This window comes from Micropterus salmoides, unplaced genomic scaffold (assembly GCF_014851395.1).
Source record: "Micropterus salmoides isolate LMB-PRFRI ecotype aquatic unplaced genomic scaffold, ASM1485139v1 Ms_hic_scaffold_12, whole genome shotgun sequence".
In the NCBI taxonomy this organism is placed as follows: domain Eukaryota; kingdom Metazoa; phylum Chordata; class Actinopteri; order Centrarchiformes; family Centrarchidae; genus Micropterus; species Micropterus salmoides.
In genome coordinates, this window is record NW_024040263.1 from 5,268,220 (window position 1) to 5,280,705 (window position 12,486).

The 12,486-nt window shown below is 40.0% G+C and overlaps 1 protein-coding gene across 1 annotated transcript in view; it reads right to left on the reverse strand.

The window, feature by feature from the left end:
• Positions 1-1,763: 1,763 nt before the first annotated feature.
• The window catches only part of fhdc1 (FH2 domain containing 1), a 31,128-nt gene continuing 20,405 nt past the window's right edge, over positions 1,764-12,486 (reverse strand). The window contains exons 4-12 of the mRNA XM_038713004.1: positions 11,284-11,386; positions 11,043-11,128; positions 10,402-10,502; positions 8,621-8,691; positions 7,641-7,748; positions 6,799-6,869; positions 5,562-5,679; positions 5,223-5,387; positions 1,764-4,271 (exon numbers count right to left, since the gene is read on the reverse strand). Of these exons, the coding sequence (XP_038568932.1) occupies positions 2,085-4,271; positions 5,223-5,387; positions 5,562-5,679; positions 6,799-6,869; positions 7,641-7,748; positions 8,621-8,691; positions 10,402-10,502; positions 11,043-11,128; positions 11,284-11,386 (3,010 nt within the window). The 3' untranslated portion in view covers positions 1,764-2,084. The remainder of the gene's footprint in view (positions 4,272-5,222; positions 5,388-5,561; positions 5,680-6,798; positions 6,870-7,640; positions 7,749-8,620; positions 8,692-10,401; positions 10,503-11,042; positions 11,129-11,283; positions 11,387-12,486) is intronic.

Here is a 12,486-nt window from a genome sequence, read left to right on the forward strand (position 1 = left end):
TGGAACGCAGGAAAAGTTTCTACTCTCCTTTTACAATCAGGGAGTTTATACTGATGATGGATCGGCTACATTAAGCTTTAAGGCAATGCACTGTTGTGAGTGTTGCTGCCATCAAGGCAATGGCACACTGCAGGTTAAAAGGCAAGTGGTGTGAAATGGTCAACAGGGCTGAATGTAGCCCCAGTTTGTGCCTCTCACATGTTACCATTATAGTCGAGTCATGGAGCTTAACATCTATTTACACAAAATAATCTTAATAATTTGTGATCTTTGAAAAGTCACACAGGTGTTCTTAAGGTATTTCAAGAATCCTCAAAGACTCTTTGGATGAATAACGTTTCCATCGGCTACATGACGGAAAAGATTTTTGACCCATCACTTAAGATGCTGGTATATTTCCTGTCCAGGTAGCTGGAAATAATATTAGTCAGTGCTCGTTTCGTATGACAAAAACAATCCAATGTAAGATAAATATGGCCAAATATAACTGATAAAACTTTTTTGTTTCACATTGTACAAACTGAGCAGGGAAATTTGTAATTACCAGCTACTATCTTTGGATTACGAAACATTGGTGCAACTTGAGAACAGGGTTTAAAATCACAATTTTTTTATTGTAAATGGACTGCATATATGGTATTACCATGGAGCAGAATATTTTAAGAAACAAAACAAAGGTGGTAGCCAAAAATGATATATGTCTTATATGATGTTACAATGTATTTGATGTTTCTATACAAAATAATGATAGAAAATGAGCAAGGACATATTCCATTTCTGGCTCACAGTCGCAATTTGGGGAACTTTTTATTGTCCAGTGTAATATTTTTATCCTCCACATGATTAGAAAAATCTTTGAGGATTCTGCAAATACCATCAAAACAGCAGTAGGCTAAGTGTTGTTAAACAACCTTCTGGGTTTTTCAAAGATCACTGTGTAATTATTTTTTGGAATAACAGATGCTTATTTCTGTGACTTAAATGTAACGGTAATGCATGAAAGGCACAATCTGGGGCAAGGCTGAATGATGACCAGTTAGGGCAATTTTTGTAATTTAATCTTGAAAAGTGCAGGCCTAGAGAAAAAATCAGATGACTACATTCACAGTAGAAAAATTAGACCAGTGTGACAAAACAATCACATGACTGATGATCATTTCAGTGTTGTTTTAGGCGCGTTCAATGCTTTTGTTTCAAAGCATTTACATTGATCATGTATTAGCCTACAGTATACAGAAAACTTCCTAAGTGCACATCTACTCCATGATATTATGGAGGAGTTCTAACACAGTTACAAACTACTGACACATACAAGTACCACAGTTGTGGCTTATAATCTGTGACTTTATATGTTGTAGTAATATTAATATACCAGGGATTTGTAAAAAGTGACACTGCAGTTCAAACCAGTTTATCAGGTACTGTCTACATCTTTATCATGCAGAACCAAATTAACATATTCTACTTTCTCTGCTGGTAAAAGGCCACAGCGATCTTTCTGAGGTATCAAGCAAAGAAACCAATAAGCAAACAGAGCGATACTCTACAGGAGGATGCAAACCCCTAAGACACCATTAACAGCAGCAAGTTAAGATACAACAAATCTTGTAACCCTGAATGAAACATATGAACTCAGTCTCAAATTGTCGGAGCTAATTAGCAGCATTATATAGCCAGTAGTGTTCAACATCAACATAATCACATACACTAGCATATACAGTATATAGACAGCTAAGCAGGCAAAGAGGCTCCTGTGTAAAACAGCAATTTGCCATTTGTCATTTTAGTTTATACCCCCCTTTGATAAAAAGGAAGTTGCGAAAACAATAGCTTTTTTGTACGATCAAAATAGGAACACGTGAAACCAGTTCATTGCATCTTGCACTTTGCAATTCATAAACCTGATACAGAGTCAGCTATTGGAGGAACCCTATAAGGTGAAATAGCTGAAATTTTTTCTTACTCCAGTCTTTTGCATGATATGAGAGGATACATCTGCACTGTAGATGGAAAAGAAGAGTGAATATCAATTTACATCAAACTGAGGGAGAAAGTCTCTCTTTCTACACTAGCTATGTTTATATTTATTTCCAGGTTGGTTTAGCACTTCTGCTTGTCGTCACAGAGTCTCTAGACTGGACAGACTTTTCAGAAAAGCTACCAGTCTTACGGATATCTTCATGCTTCGTAGGCAGTGTGGGAGTCTCGCTGCGGTAGGCGCTGCGACTGGCCGCTTTCACACTTTGCACTCGTCGCAGGTTTGTCCCCTTGGGCCGCTCCTCGTTAGCGTGAACTGTGGGTGGCAACCTATTCTGCTTCACCGAGGTACGTCGACTTACAAGAGAGGGGCTGCGAGACGGGGTGGTGGGGACGGAAGGGACTGAGGGGATGGATGGGGGTACCAGCTCCTTCTTGGTCCTGGAACATGAAGCTACGGTGTTGCGGGCAAAGTTGGGGACATCTGAGGTGTTTTTTGTGCTCAGTGTGTGAGAGCTGCTGTTCTCAGAGCAAGCTCCAGCCTGAGCCTGAGCTTGGGCCTGTGCCAGGGCTCTCATGGTGGAGCGGCACATCTTCTCCTCAGGAACTGGCTTGGGGATGTTCCTTAGGGGTTTGGCGCTCGGCTTGTGGATGGAAGCCTTTCTGGGTGTTGAATCGCGTGCCCATCTCGAAAAGCCACCTGTGAGGCTACCACCCCTTGAAGCTTTTGCCTCATCAGGAGGCAGACTGGAGTGACGAGGAGGTTTTGCGGTCTTCTCACTCCTTCCTCTCGCTGGGGTGCTCTGGTCACGATGAGGCCGGCGTGATTCTCCACTGTCATGCGCCAAAGGTCTCTCTGCTCTCTTGTTGCTACCTGTCCTTGTAAGCTTGCTAATGGGCACAACCTTCCGCATACCCTGGCTCTCGTTGCTGGTCAGCATTCGCACACCGCGACCTCCAATGCACTTAGTCGCTTTGTTAGCTTTGCCCTTTGTATGCACAGTTTTTTTACTGCTTCTCGGTGCATCTTTTACACCTTGTTTTCCCTCAGCGGTGTCACAGCTGTCCGTGTCCCACTCTTCTTTGGAAGCAGACGGAGTCATGGAGGCTGTGTCCATAGATTTTGTCGCTGAAAGCTCATTGGTTGAAACAGACTGGTCGTTGGGAGACTCCAAATTAGAGGATAGAGAGCTTGGATCTTGTTGGCTCTCCTGATCTTTGCTACAGTCAGCTGTGAAATAAAGTCCCTCCTTCGTTAGAGACGAGCTTTCAACCTCTGAGTAATCCAAAGTGACAGAGCAGTCTGTTTCTGTGCAGTCAAGTATATAAAACACTGGTTTCTTATTGGATACAGAGGTATCTAGTGGGAGGGGTGTATCACAGGTTGTTGATGAAAATGTACTGTTGTCCTCCTCTTCTTTCTCTCTCTCAGGAGAGACCCGAACCTGTGGGAGAGGATCTATTTTCCCTTCCCAGGCTGCCTTGGGATCTGCTCCTCTTTCAAAAACGTTATCATCCAGGAGGAAGTCCAGACTTAAGGGAGGTGACTGTCTCTCCTTTTCCAAATCTGTCACCACAACATCCCCCTTGTTGACAAAGTGCATATGATTACTGTTATTATTTGGACTAGGTAGGTCAAAAGCTTGAGGACCTCTAACTAAAGTGTGCGTCTCAACACAAACATTCAAGTGGCCGCTAACTGTTGGGTCGGGAAGATGGAAGGGCTTCTTAAAGACACACAAGGACCGAGGCAGAACGCTGCCTTCTGACACAGATGAGTAATTATTGTTGTTGTAGGGGTCTTTATCATTTAAGCCAGAGGAGGAAAACCTGGCCAGCGGACTCACAGGCTCAGTTTCTGCATGTGGAGACGTTACCTGTCTGTCGCAGCCCAGCTCACGGTTGTCATCCTGGGCTAAGATCCAGGGGGTTGTCCTGCGCTGCAAAGCGCGGCCCGACCGAGGTAGGCTGTTAAACTTAGAATAGTCAGCGGGATCCCCAGTGCCCCCAAATAGCTCCAGGTATCCTTGGAGTTCTCGGTCTGCTATGGAGGTCATGGTGTGGCGATGGCGGCGGGCGCTGGCTGAGCGTCCCAGCGGGCTGTGTGGACTCTGAGCCCTCTGCTGGAAAAAGTCCAGCAGGCCTTCTTTAGTGAGCATCTCTACATCGTTCTCGCTGCTGCTCCGACCAAATACACCACTCTTATCTGTACCCGACCAAGCAAAACGCTTTTCCTCCAACTCCCTCAGACGACGCTGTCTGGCAGCTTCCTTCAACTCACGGTCCACGTTGTCCTGAGAGTAAAAGGAAGGTGGAGAATGTTAAGACGCAGGCAGGACGATGGTAAGATCAAATCAGACTAGAAGAAATGAACATGCATCTTTTTACCTCTAAATTCACTCATCTTAAGTGATATTGCCCCAGTATTTCAAAATGGGTCTTACTTTTGTAGTTTTGGGAATCATATCATTATATTCATCAAAGTAACAGAACCTGCAAAACTTGCTCTCCTATTGTAGCAGACTGCTTTGTGGGTGCAATCCCTACTCCAAGATACACAGCAGCTTGACAGAATTGGACAGAACTGCCACAATAATGTGGACGGAAGCTTAGAATGTTTGGCTAATCCAACGGGAGCACTAGACCAACAATGTCCCATTGGAATAAATTACTTCCTGTCTCCATTAATTCGACAATGAGTGAAGTTGTACATGTGGCGTAATGGCAAGATCTGAGAATAGCATCACTACACAACATCTGAGTGGCCAAGAAACACGAGCTATGATTATATAATGATTATATATAATTTGAAATTAAAACCTACAGTGAGCGCACAAGAAATTTTGGTAAAAATCTCTCATTGCACAAGAAAATGAGGTATGCTATGTTGGAGGTATGTTAAGCCAACGCTGGATCAGGATGTCATTCTGTGTTCTGTGCTTTACCTGGCTGGAGAGACCATTTTCCCGCTGGAGACAATAAAGTTAAAGCAGAAGTTGAAAGTTGAAGTTGAAGTTGAACAGTTTGGATAATAATTTTACAAAGAACCCCAAATAAAGTTGGCTAAAGTGGGGTTTTCTTTACAACCTGTCTAATTGTCTCATTGTGTTTCTTGTCCAGGTCTTTTCAGCGATGTGTTCCCAGACCACAGCAAACAACTATGTGAGAACAATGTTATTATTACCCATGGGGCCAAAAACTATGAAAAGCTGTATTAAACCAAATATCCATTCACTAAAGCCGACCTTGACAGCTTTCTTGAACTTGATGCAGAAGTCTTGAAAGATGCGGAAGCACTCGTCCAGCTTAAAGGTGTCCTTGTCTTCACACAAGAAATCGATCAGAGCGTTCCCCTCTTTACGCAGATCCAGCCTGCGCCTCTTCAGGTCCTGAAGCTTCTCTGCTGAACTCTGAGACATCAGGCACACACCTTCTTTATTTATAAAATGTTAAACACTTTTATGGATGTCACTTTCTACAGCGCTAGCGTCAGCAGTGCCAGAAATGTACAGTGGCCTGGATCCAACTTTTTGTATGTGTGGCTGTGCATATAATGTATTACATAACTACTGCTGCTGCTTCACCTGCAGAAAGGGCTCCAGCTGCTGCAGTAGCTCTTGGTCTCCTTGAACCTTCTCCTCCAGGGATTTAATCCGTACATATAAAGAGGAATACTCCAACTCGATGTTTTCCACTGAGATTCTACATGAAGACATTATAGTAGAAAGATTCAGATCAGGGAAATGTGCTTAGAGACCATTTTGGTGATTACATACCTAATCACATCACTGACTGACACTACTTAGCATGACGATATCTGACAGCATTTTGCTGAATACACAGTCAGACTGTTCTCCATTAAAGGTGAAGATAGGACTGCTATGTGAAATGCATTCACATATCCTGAGGGAGAGAGGGAGGGACGAGTAATCTTGGAGCGTAAGGAGCTGCACTGACTCCATAAAGAGATGACCTTGTGAAGCTGACAGAGCCTGACAGCCACCAGCAACACACTGCGTTCTGAAAATTACTCTTAAAGTACCGCACAAGGTAGATGTCAGCTTGCATAATGAGGCTGGCTGAGTTTTGATCAAATTCACCCTTTTGGTCAATTACAGGACACAGAAATAAAACTGAAAAGAACTACATACTTAAAGAGGTGGTATTATGCTCATTTTCAAAATCCTATTTAGGGGTTGTACCAGAACAGATTTACATGGTTTAATTTTCAAAAAACACCATATTTTTTGTCATCCTGCACATTGCTACAGCTCCTCTTTTCACTCTGTGTGTGAAGGCTTTGTTTTAGCTGTGTAGTGATACATCTTGTCTCTAAATTATCTTTGTTGGGAGTTGCACATGTGTAGTACCTAGTTAAGGACTACTAGCCAATCAGAAGCAGAGAGGGGCAGTTCAGTGAGAAGCTGGTAGACAGGACTTCGGTTCAGCTGTACATGTTGCCTACCAGCTTGGCAACATAGACTGGAGCAAGAGTTTCACAGTGGTAAGTTATTAATCTGTAACAAATGTATTTTTCATCCATAAAGTTTTTTTTCACTTTGCAAACCTATTACATGCTCAAAAAAAGTATATAACTCAATAAAGGAGAGGGAAAAAGCCAAAAAGCATAATACCACCTCTTTAAAATGTATTTTTTACTAGTTTGTCAGAGGCCACTGTGCGTAAAAACATTAAAGAGAGGTTATTATGGAAAACTAAATGTTCCAGCCTGCTTGATAAAATCATTCTTAACTTCACAGTCAAGATACAAGTGCATTGACAAATTATTCCACAGAGCGGGTACAAAATGAACAAGATTACCTGGATGCGCTCTGGAGATTATGAAGTTTCTCTGGAAACCTGAGTAGCTTCTCGTCTTTTTTCTTTGCCTCCTGTGTGGATCACACATTTTACATCCAAATGTTTGTTACTATACATGATAAAGTGGCATCATTGCAGTGAGGAGGACTGCTCTTTGTTAGGTTACGTAAGTGCTTGGCCAGCCTTTGTTGGGTCTTTTCTGTTTCCTGTCACCATCTGCTGTCCACCTGCCCTCCTGCAGTCTTAGTATTTGGACGCTGTTTAGTCAAGCACCACTGCTGTGAAAGATTTATATAAAACTAATTATTTGTGGCTGACAAATGACTGTCTCTTTTTGCATGTTGGACTGAAATGTGTGTCCCACTTTATTTTGATTTCACACATTTTTGTGTAATTTGACTGTAATAATCAGGAGATACCACAGATGTAGAAATATGAAATATTAATGGGACAAAATGGTTCTATAGATACCTGAGTAACATCTCCAAAACAGTTTCCATAGTACAGTACATTACTTTTACAATTAGAATTTAATTGAATTACAATTCAGTATATCTCATAGATACAGTACACATTCAGTACTGTAACCTCTTAATAGGTGAAAACAGTGCCTATTTTACACATTCATGGCTCCAAAAACACAAGAGAACCTATTGATTATTATTATTATTATTACAGTTGAGGTTTGATTTAGTGCATCTGTAACCTTGCAACAAACAGTAGCCGTGTGAAGATTTCAACATTCATTTCAAGCCTCATCTTGCTGTGTTGTATTGGATTCCATAAGTACAGGTCTTAATGGCATCATGTGCATAAATTGTATAATTGAAGCCTTCGCTTACCATGGCGACAAAGTGCAGCAAGTTCATCCCTGGCTTGTTGGCCTTGGTGTCAGCCAGTGAGAGGAGGGATGACAGCTTGAACCCAACAGCGTTGCCTGCGTACCCACCCTGAGAACCAAAGAGGAACTAATTAAAGATCTCACAAACATTATCAATATGTTCAAGGATAAGCCTGGTGATGTTTTATATTTGTCTTGTTAACAACAAATCCCATGAGAAGAGTAAGTATAGCTTATGTCGCCAAAGCCTGATACATTGTATTCCTCTGTGCCATAGACCTCTATAGGGATCCAAAATTTATGAAAGGAGTAGGTCGACATTATAAGAAATATGCTTATTTGCTTTCTTGCCAGAAGTTATATAAGAGGTTTGATACCATTCTTTATGTATGCTAAGTTTGAAGCTAGAGCAGGTAGCCAATTAGATTAATTTAACATGAAGACTGGAAGCAGGAGAAAACAGCAAACATGTCTCTGTCTAAAGTTAGAAAAATTGTCCAACCAGCACTTCAACCAAATCAACAAACGTTGATGTTAATTAGGGAGGTTTAGAGACGCCGGTAGGCAGATATTCTTTTACCTTTGGACGAAGTCAGACTAGCCTTTTCCCTGTGTTTGCAGTCTTTATGTTAGGCCAATGGTAAGTCTCTACCAAATGCACAATTTACTCCTGTCAGAGTAACAACTGCAAAAACTGTAGTGCCCAGCTGGTAAAGGAAATCACTTGTATGTAACTATGTATTTATGATGCATTTAAAAAGATTTATGACCTCGGTAGGAATGAATGGGCTTGGGGTAGTGTGCCACAGAGTAGGGAAGTCAGAAAGTATTCAGAGACAAACAATCACATTTGATGTTATTGTGTTTTCATGAGATTTTTCAAAAATATATAACCTAAAGCAAGTATAGTCCTTTAAATCAGACAGATAGGAAAACAAAAGTAATGTATGAATAGAACATATAGTAACTTTTAAGACTTACAGCGTTCATGATGTTTCCGGCCTGTAGCACCAGATGCAGAATGGCATGAAGCTCCTCGCAGTTCATCAGCTCTATAGGACGAGATCAATATGAACTCAATTAGAGAATCAACAGCAGCAGCACATTACGCACTACTTTACTTTCATTTACCACCACCACAGAGAGCAACTTTCAGCAGTAATAATGACAGCCGACTCCAAATTCATAGGAAGTTTATTTAGTCCTTTAACAGTCATTTTGAGTCCTTTAACAGTAAGGGTAAATGTTAAATATTGTTTAAAGGTTTCATTAAATGGTGTCATTATAAGTTCTGCTTATTTGTCACCTGCAGTGTTTAACGGATAGCTCTGCAATGCAGAGAAAAGGTCACGATCCTGTAGTAAAGGTACAATGTGGAAGATTTGGCCAGAATTTTAGTTTAAAATATTCAAAAAATTAACTAATATGATCAGAATGTAATGATGTACAGCTCTGATGTAATGTCAACAACGCCTATGTATTGTGCTGCAGAGATATCTACTTAAATTAGCATGCTAACTAGCCAGAAAAAAAATACATATTTGGTTTATGTGCTCTGTGTGTGCGTAAACTTGTTATTTTACTGTAAATTACAAATTGGGGGCGTGGCTCTAAGGATGGATGTTGGTCGGCCTGACTGAAATACAACTATCAGATGAACTGCCATAAAAAATGGTACAGATATTCATGTTGCCCCCATGATAATTTGTAACAACTTTGGTGAATCAATGGGTCCAAAACAAATACCTTGACAATTGCCATCAGCCTTAGTTGTACTTTGTGTTTATTGCTAATAATGTTAACATGTTAACATGGGTCTGACTGTCGTTCGTTACGAAAAGAAGATTGAGTGTTTATTGTCTGGCCAAACTTGTGGTGGTCGATTAACGTAATTATTTACGCCCCGCTGGCTGCCATCATGTTAATTATTACCGTTGGCTGCAAACAGGTTACAGGTCCATTGTTAATCATGTAACGTTACAGTTTTATTTAGTTAACATTAGGCCTACACTGGTTTGAGAGTCTGGTGGTGTGTTGACTTACAGTAGTTAATAAGCTGTCATTGATTGCATTGCACATTACATGGTTGTGCTCTGTAAGTGAAAAACAGGCTACAGGTTCATTGTTGATCATGTAAAGTTACAGTTTTATTTAGTTAGCATTATACTGGTTTGAGAGTCTGGTGGTGTGTTGACTTTCAGGAGTTTAAGCTGTTATAGACTGCACTGCACATTACATGGTTGTGCTCTGTGAAAAACAGGTTACAGTTTATTGTTTTGAGAGTCTGGTGGTGTGTTGACTTACAGTAGTTTATAAGCTGTCATTAAATTCATTGCACATTACATGGTTGAGCTCTTTATGTGAAAAACAGGTTTATTAATCATGCAACGTTACAGTTTTATTTAGTTAATGTTACACTGGTTCTGAGTCTGCGGGGTGTGTTGACTTACAGTATTTAATAAGCTGTCATTAATTGTAGACGCATCGTAGCCTACATTAGGCTGACATGGTTGTGCTCTGTAAGCTTTGACCATGTAACGTTACAGTTTTATTTAGTTAACGTTACACTGGGTTTAAGAGTCTGGGACTTGAGACTTGACTTGGACTCTAGCTCAAAGACTTGTGAGCATCTCTGGTCTCAGGTGACACATTCCTACTTTTTGTTCAGCACCGCTGACAGCTCGAATATCTGGGTCACCTGTCTGAGCACATACAACTATGTGTGTGTGTGTGAGAAGGTAGAAGAGCCTGTGTGTTATTACCTTTAGTGGCGACGCGGACGACATCGATCTCGTGGCTCATTACAGCACAGGAAGGGAAGAACTCTTCGTGGAGGACCATGGTCTCGATCCGAACCTCAAACCTGTCAGAGACAAAAAAGACAGATGTTAAATCTGATGGATGTCATTCTGTAGGCTGTGAGGAAATGAGAAAAGGAGTTGACAGACTTCTTTTAAAGGACAAGTTAAGGTTCTGCAGAGAAGCCCAAACATCATTTTCATTTAAAAATGTAGAACATAACTTGATATATATTTATCTTAGGCTGAGTAGCAGTGGGAGCTGATTTCACCATCTCTGTTACACTAATACTACTTCAGTGTTTTCACCCAGTGTTCTTGCAAAAAAAAAACAACACTTTGGGAAGAGACTGCAGATATCTATGACTCAGTCGTTTCTAGCTCTGCTATATTTTAAAATGTTAATTCATGTGCACTGTCCCAGAAAAGTAAATACACATACAACACAGTACAAGTTTGCTGGAAAGTCCCCACAAAATCCAAATCTGTCCTCACAAAATGACAACAATGGTGCAAAACCTTTCTTCTTTCATTGACTGTCAAACAACATCACATTTCTCTTGGACCGAAACTACACTATGTACACACGATTGAAAGCTACTTACCAAGGCACCTGGATCAAGAGGTACATAAAGGAATCGACCAGTGTCAGCTTGTCTGGGTCTCCTTTAAAAGCCTTAAATTTCTTGATCTGTTGGGAAAATAGAGAAAGAGGAAGCTCAGCAGGCTTTATTGTTTTCTATCTACATTCAGCTGTCTTTTATCGTCAGTTTTGGTTTTTAATTCAAAAACATTGTACCAATTCATAATTTGCTAAAAGCCACACAGACATTCAAAAACACAAACCTCCTCTGCGTCAGGCAGGAGCTTCAGCAAGTCTTTGAGCAGCTCTGCTCCATAAATCTTTCCTTCTCCTTGTCGTATGTCTTCAACAATGGAGCGGTTGGACCTAGAAGACAAACAGTTTGTTTCAATTAAGTTCAATGATAAATAGCACAGGTGCTCACTTAATGCTCGCTCTCCTGTGTTTACAAAAGTAATAAATCCAACTTTTACTCACAGAGTCCCTGTCAGGCTTGACTTTATTAACAGGCAAAACAAACCAAAAATACTGACAATGACAATGTTACGGACAATATAAGTAAAATGAAAAACATCACTCCCTCTACTATACATGTGGGCATTGCATTGCTCCTTACAGCACATGACATTCACAGTTCAACATGTATTCTCAATCATGTCTAATTACATGTAGAGACACTCATATATGAATAAACTATACCAAAAGTATGTAAAAGTATGTTAAATCATGGTCGCTGTAACAGTAATTATAAGATTACATTATAAGAAACAGTATTTCTGCAAACTATAATAGCATGAAAACTAATTTGTTGCCATCTAATAGTTTCATGCTGTGTAGTATTTTATATATATAGACCAAATTTATGGATTGCTTCATAATTAATTCTGCACTTTGTGAAAACTGACATAAAGCATTTGTGAGCCCATGTAAGAAAGGATAGAAGATTTAAGTGTTCAAGCCAAAGTTAAGCATACAACACAAACTAGATTGTTTATGATGGGACTTTTACTCCTGTTCACTTTCTGCATAGAAAATCTTAGGTGACTTCCAAGGCTTGGATGGACATGAAACAATCTCAGCTGAATCATTAATACAGAAGATGAACAAGTATTTCTGGTTCTTTTATAAAAACTCAAAAGGTTCATAAAAACAGAGTGAGACAAAAAATGTCTTGTGCGTGTTGCTAACAGCTAACTGAAGCTAAAGGTTTAAAATGAACAGATACTTGATAAAACATTCTGCAGGTTAGATCAGTTTTTTTGTTTTTGTTTGTTTTTAGATATTTTATATTTTCTGTATAAGTATACTAAGATACTGAATTTACACTCAAAATAAACATTTGTTTTTATGCAATTACTTTTTATACTTTTAAGTATGACATGCATTTCAGTTGCTAAGACTCATGGACATTGTAGTATTTGGAGACATTTACAATCCAAATGGACAAATAAACTAAACAAAAAAGG